Source organism: Enhydra lutris, unplaced genomic scaffold, assembly GCF_002288905.1.
Source record: "Enhydra lutris kenyoni isolate GAN:26980312 unplaced genomic scaffold, ASM228890v2 scaffoldscaffold16, whole genome shotgun sequence".
In the NCBI taxonomy this organism is placed as follows: domain Eukaryota; kingdom Metazoa; phylum Chordata; class Mammalia; order Carnivora; family Mustelidae; genus Enhydra; species Enhydra lutris.
This window is the reverse complement of record NW_019154100.1, coordinates 30,474,224-30,489,720: the sequence shown is the minus strand read 5'-3', so window position 1 is coordinate 30,489,720 and position 15,497 is coordinate 30,474,224. Positions and strand designations below refer to the sequence as shown.

Genomic DNA, 15,497 nt, shown 5'->3' with positions numbered 1-15,497 from the left:
CCACTGAAATGAGAAACACAGAGCAGAGAGGAGGACTGGGGGAGCAACTGGAGGTACAGGCGGGACCCTCTAGCTGAAGCTATCTGACACATGGAAAGCCCAGGAGAACATTGGGGCTGAGGACAGGGTTATGCCCCACCAGCATGTGAGGAGCCCTTGGCCCTTTGGGGGTTGAGATTTCCCAAATGGGGTTTGAGGAAGGGCAGAGGTGGCAGCCAAGGATGAAACCCCGTAGGACTCTGGTATACCAGGGACACAGAGGAAGGCAGGAAGGGGCATGGCAGTAGGGAGATGGTGCTATTACATAATCCTAGGAGCAATTGAACTTTGAGCAAAACAGGCAGTCAGCAATGTCAAAAACAGCAGAGAGATGCGTTATGATAAAAATGGTAACACAGAAGCCCTGGTGCATGAAATGAGCAACAGGCTAGAACAGGCAACAGCCTGATAGAGATGCTCCCTTCAGTTTCACCTTTCCGGGGCTCCGAAAGCTGTAGTTCTTGTCCACCGCTGCAGTCTGAATTTTTTCTATGTTCTTAGGAAAATTAAACTCTTACAAAAGCAGTCTGAGTGTTAGAATCTTCCTAGCCATGATGCCATGAGGAAGACCCTGCTGGGGCTCAAAGGAATACACGGCAAGGGGTGGGGGTGGGGATTTTATGTTTTTAGTGGCCCATTAACAACTGAGCTCCATGCTGAGCTGTGCAGGGGAGAAGGAAAACTGGAGAAATGGGGACCAGGAGACCAGGGACACAGGTCATTCCCCAGTGCCTAAGACACACAGCCAGTGGTCTGTATCCAGGCTGACCAGTGCCCTTAAAATGGGAGGCAAATGGCAGAGCCATCCCTCAGTTTCCCCTTCCATAAACTGGAGACGACACTAGTACCTCCCCTGTAGCATTGGGAGCTTTAAACAAGGTGATATGTGTATGGGCTGTGGTCACAGGATGAATGATCAATAATGGATACCTATCACTACTGTTTTTATAGAAACATCACGTCCCCATGTTGGCTGTGGTGACAGGAAGGTGAACTCCAACCATCTGGTGTGAAAGTGACAGCAAGCCCCTGACACCAGGTCAACCTTCAAACACAATGAGACAAACAGCAAGTCCTCAACCACTTGAAAAATGAAATGGCAGCCTGCCTGCTACTTGTGCAGCTTCTGGAAGCCCGCCATGCTCCCCGAGGAAATGGTTACCACACCATCACTAAACTGGGCAGCCTGGGCTGTGGGGAGATCACTGGTCAGGGTCACCATCAACTATGAAAACAAAGGTGAGGAAATGTTGTGCTGGGTTTCCGCAGAAGTGATGCCAAGGACAGAGAGGGGCCTGCAAAGCAGGGCTTGTCAGACAAAGGAGAAAGGATTGGACATTTATCCCCTTGGATTCAGAACCTATGAAAGTTGACTTCATCATCCCCACAGCTCCTGTTTTCTGCCCTGCCCCCACCCAGGTGACCGTCACATCCTGTCAAACACATCTCCTTGCCCATCCCCTTCCTGCCCCCTGCCCGGGACCGGTATGCCCTGCTCCCCAGCTGAGTTGTTCCAGCCAGGGCTTGACCAGCATTTCTGCTCTGTCTTGTGGGCTCTTCCTACAACACAGGGGTGACCAGGGTACTCCCCAGTTAGAACCCTTGCTGTGGCCAGGAGTTGTGCAAACTTGTGTCTGGACTGTAATCTCTGCCTAGAACATCTATGCTGGGAAACCTACAGACATGGACCTAAGAGGTCACCTTTCACACAGCCACTGTGTTCTACGCTAAGCAAGTCATGTGTCTTACTGAAATCTTCCCAGTGTAGCCACAAATAAGATCTGAAAAGCCGACATCTACTGAGTACCTATCATGGGCCAGGCACTGTTAGAAATACTTCACATGTCGGGGCACCTGGGTGGCTCAGTGGGTTAAAGCGTCTGCCTTCGGCTCAGGTCATGATCCCAGGGTACTGGGATCGAGCCCCGCATCGGGCTCTCTGCTCAGTGGGGAGCCTGCTTCCTCCTCTCTCTCTCTGCCTGCCTCTCTGCCTGCTTGTGATCTGTCTCTGTCAAATAAATAAACAAAATCTTAAAAAAAAAAAAAAAAAAAGAAATACTTCACATGTATTATTTCGTTAGCCATTAAAGCTACCCTAGAAAGGCGGCAGTATTGTTGCTTTTAAATGGGGAAACTGAGGCACAGAGCCTAAGAGATTCACCCAAGGTCACACAGTAAAGTTAGAAAAATTAAAACAGCATTGAGGGAGGAAGGAGGACTTAGGGAACTGGAACCAACTGTCTGGAGCTCTCGGCTGTAGGACCCAGCAACCCTCTGTCTTCAAGCCCGTCTCTTGGGCGCCGTCCAACACTATTAAGAGACCTGGCTCTTCCGTCCGGCCCGTGGCTTTCTGATCTCACAGACTGGTTAGAGACCCTTTGAACCTCTGCATTTCTACACATAGTCCTCGTTCTTTTCACTGGCTTCCACTTAGAAAAACTTCCAGCGTCTCCATCCTTCCCTGGGCCCATCTTTCCGGAAGACACAATGGAAAAGTGCAGCAGTCGGGGCTGCATTGGGTTCCCGGCTCCCAGGCCTCGGGGAAGCCCCTTGCCCTCGCTGGCCTTCGCCGTCCCACACAGACGTGGACACTGGCCCACGTGCCCCCAAGCATCATTCCAGCGTTGTCCTTTCTGCCATTTCACTGGCCGCAGGGTAGACAGGGCTGTCCTTGCAGACGAGGAGAGGAAGAGGGCGCTGGGGTGAGTCACCCCAAGCCCAGCCTCACCGAGCAACTCCCTGCTTTCACCTGCAGAACCTCAGGGACAAGGGTGGCTCCTGTGCCGCCTTCATCGGAGGTCTGTGGCTCTCCTAGGCCCGCAGGGGAGTCAGGCTCGTTGTCCCTTCCCACAGCCGCCAGCACAACCCCTCTTCGTGGGGAAAAACACGGAGTCTTGACGCCCGGCTCTGTCTTCCCTGACGGAGGAGAGGCCAGCCGCCGGCCTGACAGAGTGGGTCCTGATGAAGCCAGACAGGCCCACAGGAAAAACACCCTCCGGGCCAAGAGGCCTTTATTTCGGCATGACTGCCCGGGAGGGCGCAGTCAATCCCCCACTCTGCTTTCACAGAATCGCTCCCCATCGGTGGTGGGCAGAAGGCGTGAGGAGGGGCCCCGCCGCCAGCCCCAGTGTGGGAAGGCCCGCAGGTCCTTCAGGAGCCCCCACGGGGCCCAGAGTTGGGCAGCAGCAGATGCTGCGTGGCGTGGGGTGCCAGGCCACCATGGCGTTCCTGAAGAGGAAAGGGGAGTCACCTGACTTTTTTTTTTTTTTTAATTGGGTCATTTCTGAAATCCTGGAATTTCAGAGTCAAAAGGAAGTACTAAAGCCTCGAACCCAGCTCAGCACACAGTGCCCAGGCAGAAAGGTCAAAGGCCCACCCAGCAGTATTCAAATTGTATGAATAAATCAATGGGCACAAAGAGGGGCTCCTACGGAGCTGTCACCCTTTGCTCACAAGAGCTGTTTGCTGTATTACTCTTCGTACTTCTGTATGGAGTTCTTCCAAATTAGGGGACGGCGTGGTGGGGGGGGGTTGTGCCCTGGAAGGCCCCTGTAAAACACAGAGCCGCACCTTGGTCACTGAGAGTCTGTCTGGGGATCCGGCACTCGAGTGTTTTAGACACACACCAGCAGCCTCGTGGGCCCAGCCCCTCCTGACCTCTCTGGCTCTCCTGTTGCTCAGAGTCTCCTCTGGGGCACAGCTGAATGGGATGGCAAACAGAGCTCCACTGCAGATGCCAGGAGTGACCCTGAGTGAGCACCATGCCTCTCTGAGCCTCGGTTTTCCCACATGGTCCCACCCGCTTGCACAGCCCTTGATGACTTATGAAGGACTGTGTCTGCATTTCCTTGTTGAGTCTAACTTAGGCAAGACAGAGATTCCCCAGTGGAGAAGGTGAGGCCCAGCAACCTGGGTCTCCAGACCCAGCACTGCAAGGCCTCACCACCACCAAGCAGCAAAGCAGCAACCCAGACTCAGTGCTCCCTTCCCTCCTCTGCCGCCAACCCTGGGCAACAGCCCCTTGCTCCCCTGGGCTTTGTTTGACCCAAGTCCTAGCTTGAAGCCAGAAGAAGTCTCTCCTCCCAGCCCCAATTGTTCTCCAGCCCCTGAGACAGGCTGTAACCTCAGCAAACCCAGCCCCAAGGCAGGGGAAGTGGGAGAAAGAAACACGGGACTCTCTCTCTCTCTCTTTCTCTCTCTCTCTCTCTCTCTCTCTCTGTGTGTGTGTGTGTGTGTGTGTGTGTGTGTGTATAGGCATCTGGTGCTCGTTGCCTGTAGCCCATCACCACTGAGACCTCCCCCAGCTTGTCCCCCTCTGAGCTACCTCTTCCCTAGCCCCTGCCAGAGCCCCAGTGGATGGAAGCAAAAAGCCTGCCCACTCAGCCTGTGTGGAGAGGAGCCCTGGTAGAGAGGGGCAGGACTTACAAGGAACACCCATAGTTGTGGGGCTCCCAAGAAAACTGAGGTAAGTCTTCTGAGGCATGAATCCTTCCATGCTTCCAGGAGGAGTGGGTCCTGGCCAGCAGGCCAAGTTCCCTGTTTACTCCACACGGACCTCTTCTGGCTGAGCCAGGCAGCCAGACTTGGGCTCCTTCCCACCTGGCACACCCCTACATATACCCCCCCAAGCAGCTCCTTCTTCCCCCTTCTCCCTTTGCCTACCCACCACTGCCCCTAGGACCCAGCTCAGACCCAGCAGCCAGCCACCAAGGGCCTTCGATCTAGGCTGGTCCTGACTTGTCTCTCAGAGTCCCAGCTGATGGGCAACCCATGGGAGCCAAGGCTGCATTCCCTCCCCCTCCTTCCCAGCAAAGACCTGATGGAACTCTCCATCTAGTCGGTGCTTAAATAGACATCTGTCAGTGTAAACTGGGGCCTGAGGCCACGCTTGGCCAGTGGTTGGCTCGCAGATGGTGGGAGGTGGAGAGGACCTCACTTCCCACTGCTGACTGCTGACCCGGTGTTCTTTCTACCCAGAGCCTGAGTTGCACCCCCAACCAGGATGGCTTTCTGCCATCCAAGCCCTGGCTCCCCTCTCTGGTGTGGAGAGCAGAGCACTCCCCGGAGAATGTACCTGTGGATCCAGAAGCTGGAACATCCCCTCAGTCATGTGTAGGGTGGATGACAAGAATCAAGCCTGCCTTATGTGTGCCCCAAGTAGAAACAGCCTTTCCTGGAACCAACTTAAACACCCCATCCCAACCATTGGGAAACAATCCACAACTTCCCCCAAATACAAAGACCAAGTTCAAAAGCAGTTCTGAATGAGAAGAGAGCTGAAATAAATTTTGAGACATCTCCCCCAAGGGCCAAGGCCAAGGCTTGACCCTAGCAGCTGGTAAGGCCCCGAGGCCCCTCTGGCAGCAGGGCCCTGACCCATCGGCCACCCCCAGATCTCATCCTGCTTCCCCCCAAACCCGGCCCCGGCCACCCCAGGCAACTCTCTGCTCCCCTCCCCACTCTGTTCTCACTGCCCTCGGGCCTCTCTCTGCACATGCTGTTCTTCTTACTGGAACACCATTCCCTCCCCTCCCTGTGAGTCTGGATAACTCATGCATTTGTGTATGCGTTCATTCAACAAAAATTCCGAGGGCCTCTTCTGTGGCCTAGGCTCTGGGCTAGATGCCAGGGGCAGGCTGTGAACCAGGCGGCCCAGGAAGGCCTCTGTTCTCATGGGGCTGGTGTTCCCAGGGGGTGGGGCAGTAGGGGTGTGACCATGGACAGGTAACGATGTCAGGGAACAAGGGCACCAAGGGGAGGCCTGGGAACAGGCCTGGGGTTCGTCTCCACTAGAGAAGGCCTCCCTGACGTTAAGATCTCTGTGTGGTGAGGAGCCCTGGAAGAAGTCTGAGGGGTGTGCTGGGAGGGGGAAATTGAGGGAGGAACGAGCATGTATGTGAAGCCAATTGGGAGCCCTGATGATCTCCAGACCTCAGCGGAATCCAAATATCACCCCTCCAATAGGCCTGCCTCTCTGCCTTCAGGTCTGGGGGAGCACTGAGCATCTGGCACAACCCCTAGAGACTCCTATTTGCCTGGTTCCCATGCTCAATTGTAGCTACCATGAAGGTAAGGCCACGGCTATCCTCTGGAGCCCTGTATGCCCTCCCAGCACCTGCCAAGCCCTCCCGGCATGCTTCTATCCAGTGCAAGGAAGGCACATGGGCAGGCAGGTGCATGTGCACTCAGGGACAGTCCCTGCACCCTCTGAGGGCAGACAGAGGTCCCTCATTTAGCAAGTTCCACTCAGTTAGGAGCATTCCAGAACATCAGCACTGTGCCGCCTCTCCAGGAGAATCGACAGCGGGGTCTCTGCCCACACTGTGGGCAGCACTTGCTGGCTGGCCTTTCAGCGGCCCTGCACGGACAGGAGCAGTTATGTTTGGACTGGTAGGGGGTGGGCGGGTATGGAGGAGAACAAGGATGAGGTGAGGTCCTGCTGTGGAAATGTTAGGTCACTCTGCTCTGGTTATAGCTGGGTTATGCTGGTAATTAGCATCTTTGAGCTTGAGACAAAACACTTTGATGATTACTTTGTAATTAGTTGTATTATTAGAGAAATTCTAAAATGCCAAGCATGAAAAGCTACCTAAGGCAAAATCCTCTAAGCTGATAAAAGATGTTTTATTTGTCCTGAGCTTGGCAGGATAGCTGGGTACTCAGCATCCCTCCTAGGAATCTGAACATGGACAAATGGGGAATGGGCCTTGTTGCCTTAGAACACCTAAGCTTTCTTTTTCTTTTTCTTTTTCTTTTTCTTTTTCTTTTTAAGGCACTGAAATGCCTACACCAAAGAACAAGTCCCTTTCATTAAAATTCAGGAACTGGCAAAGCTCAGCTGTGATTTTAGAATCTGTTTAATCACAACTTTTGGGAGAAGAATGGAGGTCTTTACTAGGCCGGAGGACTCTTCTGGGGTGCTAGAAACATTTCTCTTTCCTGATCTGGCCGATAGGTTGAGGGGTGCGGTATTTTATAATAACTCATTGAGCAGAACACACAGGAGTCGTGTACTTTTCTGTGCGCATGTTATTTTTCAACTAAGAAAGAGAAAGAGAGAAAAGAACACATGCCAGTTCTGTAGCTCTGGGGTAAGTGAGCACAAGCTAGTCACTGGGCACACAGGGAGATGAAAGAAGGCCATTCTCAAATTGGCCATCTAGCCTCCGCCCTGGCCAGCACCTGGCCAATCCTTCTATCTTAGCCCCAACCACAGTCCCTCAACCACACAGAGCATTCTGCCTGCATGGAGATGTTCCAGAAAAGTCTGCGGAGTGAGTGAGAAGGAGAAGGAGGTGCCCATGTGCAATCACTTAATGTGTGAGGTGGAAAACAAATGGCTGAAGGGAGTGGAAGCAATGCACTGTGGGGCCGGCTGGAATGTGTGGTCGTGGCTGTTGGCAGAGGTGAGGTAACATGGGGAGGGAGGGGAGACCTGGCCTCAGTCGAAGGGTCAGTGGGTTGATGTGGGTGTGGATGGGACTTGGGCAGCTGTTGCGCTCAAATGCTGAGGAAGGGGCAGCCTTAGTTTCGATGTCATTCCCGCGGTGACTGGCACATGGAACGGGACTTAGAGACAAATGCACACAGGTCATTTAAACAGGGCAGCGCTGGCCCTGTAAGCCAGTCTGTATTTCCCTTTCCAGAAGACAGGAAGTATCAGGGAACACACACGCTTCCTTGCTTGTTTTTTCTGGACACTGAGGAGAAGCCTTGGGAAAGGAAGATATTGCCAGAATGAGTGCTGACTTACCGAACGCAGTCAGCTTCAGTATCTCCTTCAAACAGGAGTTTTTGTAGGACACAGCCTTGGACAGCTGCCAGAACACCGCAGGGACCCCCCTGCAAAGGAGGACACATATTAGTGCCAGTGAGGACTGCCCCAAGGCCAAGTTGTCTGTTCCTCCAGAACCAGCCTCTGGCCACAGATTAAGACACAGGGCCACCAAGCCACTGCCTCTCAAACGCAGGCCTTTGATATGCCGAGTCCTTCTACAGAGCACTGAGGCTGCTCTCAGAGAAGGGCTAACAAAGACCCCGGTACCCAGCACTGGAGGAAGGAGCAAGTCCGCATGTCTCACAGGAGGAAAGCAGGCCTTCACAACCAGTGGGCTGTAAAATCAAGTACATCCCCATAGGTCCCCAGTCATTCAAGGAAATGTTTCCAAGTCCACGGGCTAAGGGTGTCAGTGGTTTACTCAGCCCTTAAAACCCATCCTAAAGGCCTCTTCTACCAGAAAGCCTTCCCTGACATCTCAAAAGCCCCTTCAACAGCTCCTGCTCATGGGAGCAATCTTTGCCCAGCTGTGGCCTGCCTCGGGACCCATTAGGTATATCTTTGTCCCCCGGCTCCCCACGTTAGAGGAAGAAGTCTCCTTAGGGGCTCACCCCGTTCAACAAGTACAAGGATTATCCGAGTAGCAGGCATGGGTACCCTGGAACTGGGGGTGGAGGAAGATGTGCTGAGCTTGGCCACACTAGGGACAGAGGCTAACGTAACGGTCTTGGGGCTCTTCCTCAGGCAGTGAGGGCCAAGGGGAGGCTCCTGGGGCTTGAGTAACGGAACCTCATTGGGCTGCTGGATTCAGAGTATCCTCTGGGCCTTAAAGTGTATGACTCAGGAAATGTGTATACACCGTGCCCAAATCCTGCCCTCGTGCACCTACATTTCCCCGTCTTAGAACACGCCTCCTCCTCTCGCACTTCTTCTCAAAGGCTTCCCTTTATTCGTGATGCCTCCTGCCTCAAGTGGCCTCTCTCCAGTCCTACCTGCAAAACCACTTCCCAGGACTCTGCCTGAGGACCCCCTCTGAGGCCCCCAACTGAATACAGAGCCTCCTTCTGCCCCTCTCAGAGAGGATTCTGGACACTGAGGAGAAGCCTTGGTAGGGGACAGGTCACATTCCCCAGCTCTTGCTCTGCCAGCTCCAGGCCTGGGTGAGCACGCAGCAAACATGGGACTGGTCAGCACGGGCTAGCTCAGTGAACTGCAGGACACCTGGCCCTCCCTGCGGCAGGCCCCGCAGCGATGTCCCTGGGGAACCTAGAAGCGACCCGCCTTGTTCTGCACAATGCCGTATCTTAAGGAGGCTTTGTCACTAAAGGAAAAACTCTGAAGTTTCCATTCCTCATTGAAACAGCAAAGGCTGGAGCCGAACAGAAGGGCCTTTATGTCCTGTCAAAAGAAGAGAGAGTTTCATGAGATGTCTTAAAGGCAAACAGTAATTGGCCGCCCAGTGTCCGGACTCCCTCGGGAGCCGCTCCTGCGTTCTAGCTGAGCAGCCCATTTTCCAGCAGGCTCATCAATTTTTCTTTTCATTTTGCAGACTCATTCTTCTAGTATTTGCGAAGAGAAAAACATGACCCTGAGGGGCTTACCTCTGAAACATCCATAAACCAAACCTTCCTGTGCCGACCCACAGGCCCAAGGCTTTGCAGGCTCCTTAGAGGAAACCTGAAACCTAAAACTGTAGTTTCAGAAGGGACCTTGGAGGTCCTCAACTGTGCACTACAATCACCTGTAAGGGCGTAACAATCCTGAGGTTCAGGCCACGTGCCAGCCCAGCTAGATTAGAACCTCTCAGTGGCAGACCCCAGGGGCTGTAATTTTAAAAGCTCTCCAGGCGATACCAATGTGCAGCTACATTGGAAAACTGGTGCCGTGAGGCAGGATTAGCAACCTATAACCCACGGGCCAAATTTGGCCCCCAACATGTTTTGTAAATAAAGTTTTATTGAAACATAACAACACTCATCGGCTTATATTTTCTCTGTGTTGGCTTTCCCATTGCAATGGCAGAGCTGAGCAGTTGCAACAGAGAGCCTAAAATAGACGATGTGGCCCTTTATAGAAAGTTTGCCAGTCCCTGCTCCAGTACCATCCCTTACTACATGTAAGAATCTCCTCTATGTCTCTGCCTACTTGTGATCTCTGTCAGATAAGTAAATAAAATATTCTTTAAAAAAAAAAATTTAGGAAAAAAAAAATGGCTGCCTGGGTGGCTCAGTGGTTAGGCCTCTGCCTTCAGCTCAGGTCATGATCTCAGGGTCTTGGGATCGAGTCCCACGTCGGGCTCTCTGCTCAGTGGAGAGCCTGCTTCCTCCTCCTCTCTCTCTCTCTCTCTCTCTCTCTGCCTACTTGTGATCTCTGTCAGATAAATAAATAAAATATTCTTAAAAAATTTTAGAAAAAGAATCTCCTCTATGCCATCACCTACAAGTGGTCTCCCATGAACTCAGCTTGAACCCCAACTACCCAGGGAAGAGGGGGTTCCCACTGCCTATCAAGGCAGCACCTCCATTTCTTCACAGCTCTGTCTTCTCTAAGCTTCTGGCTGATACTGATTTCACTGTTCATATCTCATAAGCCCAAGCCCCACCCTCCAGAGCCCCAGAAAGTGCCCACCATTCCCCCTGACCAGCCCGGGAAGGCAGAGCCTCCCCCTGGATGCCCCCTCGTTATGCCAGCTACCTCCTCTCTCCCACCATAACTTTACATCCAAGGTCTCAGAAGGCCAACACATGGGCTCTGTTGCCACATCTCCAGGTCAGATCTTTCCTACAGATTCAGATTACTTCCTTTCAGAATCAGTTCTTTTTTATTTTTCATTTAGTACAAGAAAGTCTTGGTGACAGATGCATTTGTCTACACGTCATCAAACGTGGGTTGGCGGCACACAGGAGAGAAAGCTGGATGAAATCATCTGTCAGGGCTTTGTTTCCCTTCTTACATCAACAACAATCCATGCATTTGAACTGAGTTTTTCAAGAGCCTAGAAACCATAGGGACTGGAATTTTCTGGCCAAAGCCCATGTCTGTTCTCTTAATCATAGAACAGCTGCCAGCTAGGCACAGTGGGGTCACCAGGTCACAGAGTGGCAAGCCTAGAAGCCTGGGTGCTGTGGAGGCTGTGTGCCCTGGGCCCTCCATTTTTCTGGATGGGCCTCAATTTTTTCAGCTGCTTTTAGAGATGCTGCTGCTGCTGGGTGGTCTAAATTTAGGGGTCTCAAAGGGCCCTTCCCAAAATAGGTGTGTTCACTGCAAAGAATCACAGCCCTGTGGATACAGAGAGCCTGAGCACTTATTCCCAAGCTTGAGGCCACGTAAAAGTGTCCGACCCCCCTCCAGTCCCCTACCCTCCATGGTTTGAAAAGAAGGAAAAAATGGGAAGGGAGGAAGGGGAAGGCATAAAACTTCTAGAAAAAATCTTTGACTTTTTTAATCTGTATGCTGAGTAAATATTTATAGGTGGGAAGAAAAGAGGGTCAACAGTGTCCCCAAGCGTTTTAGCTTTTCTTCCTGCATCCTGGCTCAAGAGCCAGTGGAAGACAGCGGGAGTGGCATTCCATCAGGAACTGCTGGCCAAGGGGAGGGGTGAGGCCATCTGGCAGCTGATATGGTAAGGAATCCAGGGCATCCCTGCAGAGGAGGTTGACAAGGCCAGGAACCTGCTCCCTAAGTCCTATGACCTCAAGTCCCTCCAGGAGGCCACTGGTGTGAACCCAACAGTGCTGAGGAATTATTAACACCCACTTGTCCTCCCTTACTGCAGTCCAGCCTGAGCCCCGCTTGGGAGATGAGTGTTAAAAGAGCGGGTCTAATGAGGACGGTTCTCTGTTGCCATAGCAGCTCTGGAGGCACCCGTTGCATGTGTACGGAAGCAGCTCTGGGCCCAAAGAAGAACAAGACCCTGCAATGTCTGAATGGGAGGAGACTATACCCTCACCCCTTCCGGGAGAAGACCAGGAGGCCCCTGACTCTCAGTTCAGGCTCTTCTCTATCACACCTGAATTTCCACTTTAACCATGACTGAGACGCAAGATGCATGGGGCCAGAGGGATCGAAGCCATCTCACCCATACCAATTCACACCAAGACCGCATCAATTCACACTGCACCAATTCACACCAATTCAAATCAAGATGTATCAGTACACACTTTTAAGAGGACACCTACCTTGGCCACTGAGAGGTCGATTGGCTTTGACACTATTTGCAGCTTGAGCATCGATGGGACTGGAGACAGGATGACTTCTTCCTTTATCAATTCATCCTCCACATCCTCTGAAAGAACACCAGGGCATGTGAGCCCCTTGTTATAACCCATGGAGAACAGAATAAGAAATCATTTGGGGTGCCTGGGCAGCTCAGTTGGCTAAATGTCTGACTCGTGGTTTCAGCTCAGGTCATGATTTTGAGGTCATGGGCTCAAGCCCCACATCAGGCTCCACACTCAGCAGGAGTCTGCTTGTCTCCCCCTCTGCCTCCCCCAGCTCTCTAAATAAATAAATAAATAAAATCTTAAAAGAAAAAAAAAAGAATCATTTAACACCAAGGACATGGATGCATTTGAATGAAAGGAGGGCTTCCCTATCTTCCACCTGCCTGTCCCCTTTGGGGCTCCCAGGTTTTCACCAGAGGGAAAAAGGGCAGAGTGAGGGCCTTTGCTCTTTGTCACAGCCTGGTGCTGGTCCACGGCACAAGGATTCCGGTGGGTGTGGTCTGGCTCCTGGTCCACTAGAAAGTTCTGCCTGTGGACATGCAGTGAAACAAGAGCCTAGGGCTGAAGTCGTGGAATCAGGCCCAGGAGAGCCTCAGTCAGACACCTTTCTTACAAAACGTGGGCATTCCGCACAAACCTATACCCCAGGCAAACATGAAGAGGGCGGGATTAGGAGAGAAAAATTCCACCATTCCTGATAAAACAATAGTAACAGATTATCACTGTCGTGGCTTTCACTTACCAACCACTCGTGTTTTAGCATCTAAGTCTCGCAACAGCCCCATCTACAGATGAGAACTGAGCTTAGAGAGGTAAAAGGACTGGCCTGACATCATGCAGACAGAAAAGTGGCAGAGACAGGATAAAACCCAGGCCAACGCCTAATCGTTCTGCCATCCTGCCAGCCAGACCTCCCTGGACCTCCAGCCAGAAGGGACACTGAGTCAAATGTCACATACAGTCTTTCTACAGCTGGAGCAATGGAGGCCCAGAGAGGGTCACAGCATGGTGTTGGCAGCCCCAGCCTGTGCCTTCCCAGCTGGCTGAGCCTCCCTCCCCCCACTGTACCCACGGCCGCAGCATTTATCAGAACACTCAGGAAGGACCAAGTGAAAACAATCCGAGGTAATTACTCTGGCAAAGCTGAGCAGACGAGTCTCCAGAGAGCCTGTTGAATCTCTTTTTTCCTCATTTTCCCAAGATTAAACAATTATTTAAAAAGTACGCTATACTGCATAGAAATCAACATTGCCTCCCATAATTCTATACATCTGGGACATGTTATTGTCCCTGCCCCACACCTTCTGGAGATGCTATCCAAAAGCCAACATCCCCAGGACACATTCCTTATATCCTATTCTACAGTCTCCTTTTTTCCCCTGGGGGAAGACCAGGCACAGGATGAGGCCAACTCCCAGAGTACCAGTCCACTGAAAAGAAAACCATTCCACCTTTAGGCTCAACAAAATTTAAAAGTAAGTCTGGAATTGAAATGAGAATCTGAATTTAAATGAGAAATCTTAGTTAGGACCTCTGAAAAAGTCACCCTGTGACCATGACCTTATAAAAGTACCGTGAAGAAACAACCCGATAGACGTTCCCTCAGCAACGTGCATGGGTCTTAAAAACATGGTGCTGGGCAGAGAAAGCAAGAATGCAAATGAGATAGCAGAAGGCAACACGATCGACAACCATGGCAAATACATACACACAAAACCCATGACACATTTTGCAAAAACACACACAAGCAAACATATCGACTAAATGCTCAGGAATGGTGGCTTGAGGAGAGGAAGGTCCTGGGAGTGTGAGGGTGGGGCTAAAGGGAAATGAAAGAGAGGCAAGAGGAGGGAGGAGGAGAAAGAGAAGGAGGAAGGTGGAGAAGGAAAGGGAGCAAGAATGGAGGTAAAGAGAAGGAGGCCAGTGGGCAGGCTTGGCAAAGATCAATACTGAGAATGTTCCCTGGAGGAACAGAGATGTGTGATTAACTCAACCCCAGCGGGCAGCTGAGGCCCAGAACAGAAGGGAAGAGTAACCTGAGAGACTCTACCAGGCCCTGAGGGCTCCCTGCAATGCCCCAGTCCAGACTGTTTCCTGGAGGAACCCGAGGGGCAATATTTAGGCCTATTTGGAGGCTTCTGTTTAGTCTGAGCTTGTCGGGGAGGGAACCGGGGCCAAAACGTCCTGGGCTCAGGGCTCCATGAAGTCAATCTAAGAATGAAAGCTGGGGGTCCCAGGGAAGCAGCCCGGGTGGAGCCCCCCAAGAGGAAACAGCCATCCTTGACTGCTGCCAGGAGGAAGTTGGTCCCTGTGCAGGGATCTGGTTCAGGACCACATAGCAGGCCTTGGGCCCAGATGTGGTGGGACCGCCATGTGAAGGAAAAACAAAGCACTCCAGAATGACATGTTGGCCAAGCAGACAAAACCATCTGCAAATGCCAGCGGTTTGAGGATGCTATTTTTAAGGCCCTGGTATAAGTGTCTGGTTGAAAAAAAGCAAGGGAGTTTGTCTCCCATACCATTTTATTCACCCTTTGGAGGAAAACATACAGTAATACATCATAGAGGTCCGTACATGTCCTTCCCACTGACTGCAGATATCTTCCCCAGAAGTGCCCTCAACACCCCAGACTCAGGAATCTCAGCAGAGCACTCCTCCAGTCTTCAGTTCCAATAACGTATTCTCAGAATCTCCCCAGCCCTCCTCCAGGGACCCAGGCTGAGACCTCTGCCCTGTCTCACACACCACGGGGATCCAGCCTCCAGATCATTCTACCCCTAGGATGTCTCACACTTTGCCCACCCTCACTCCCACCACTATTCCAGGAATATGTCATTCTTTTTCTGTCTGTTCACTGAGCACTTCATTGGGCATCCATGATGGGCCCAGGGTTGTGTGGGACAGTGGGAGAGTGGAGGTCCAAAGATGTGTAAAACACCACCCTTGCCTTCAAGGAGCTCACTGCCTAGAGGGAGACACAGAGCCCCAAGCAAATAATATAACACGAGTACTAAAACAGATTGTGTGGGGGTTTTAAGAGCAGAGGAGAAGAGGCAAATAGTTCTGCCTTAGAGGGTCAGAGCTAACTGTTGGAGCAGGGTCTTGAAACACCCAGAGGATTTTGCCAGACAGAACAGGGAACCAATCACACTCTCCTAGGTTATTCCAAGAGCCCCCTTACTGGTCTTCCAACTTCCAGGTCCTTACCTCTACAATCTGTCCTCCACACATACCTAGAGGGAGCCCTAAACCCACAGAACTGCACACATTACTCACCAGCACAGAAATTTCAAGGGCTCTTTACTGGCTAATGATTTACAGTCAAGCTCTTTAGCGCAGCACTCAAGGTCATCCTGGCCCTGCCACACCTTCGTTCCCAGCCTCAGCTCCCCCAACCCCACACCTTCCCTTATGGGCTAGTCGCCTCAAGCGAATCACTCTTTCTCACACTCTATGC

The 15,497-nt window shown here is 52.0% G+C and overlaps 1 protein-coding gene across 1 annotated transcript in view; it reads right to left on the bottom strand.

Annotated features, from left to right (window-relative positions):
• The window catches only part of LOC111147407 (MINDY lysine 48 deubiquitinase 4), a 101,201-nt gene that overhangs the window by 38,260 nt on the left and 47,444 nt on the right, over positions 1–15,497 (bottom strand). Inside the window, exons 7-9 of the mRNA XM_022503414.1 lie at positions 11,995–12,101; positions 9,098–9,214; positions 7,793–7,881 (exon numbers count right to left, since the gene is read on the bottom strand). Of these exons, the coding sequence (XP_022359122.1) occupies positions 7,793–7,881; positions 9,098–9,214; positions 11,995–12,101 (313 nt within the window). The remainder of the gene's footprint in view (positions 1–7,792; positions 7,882–9,097; positions 9,215–11,994; positions 12,102–15,497) is intronic.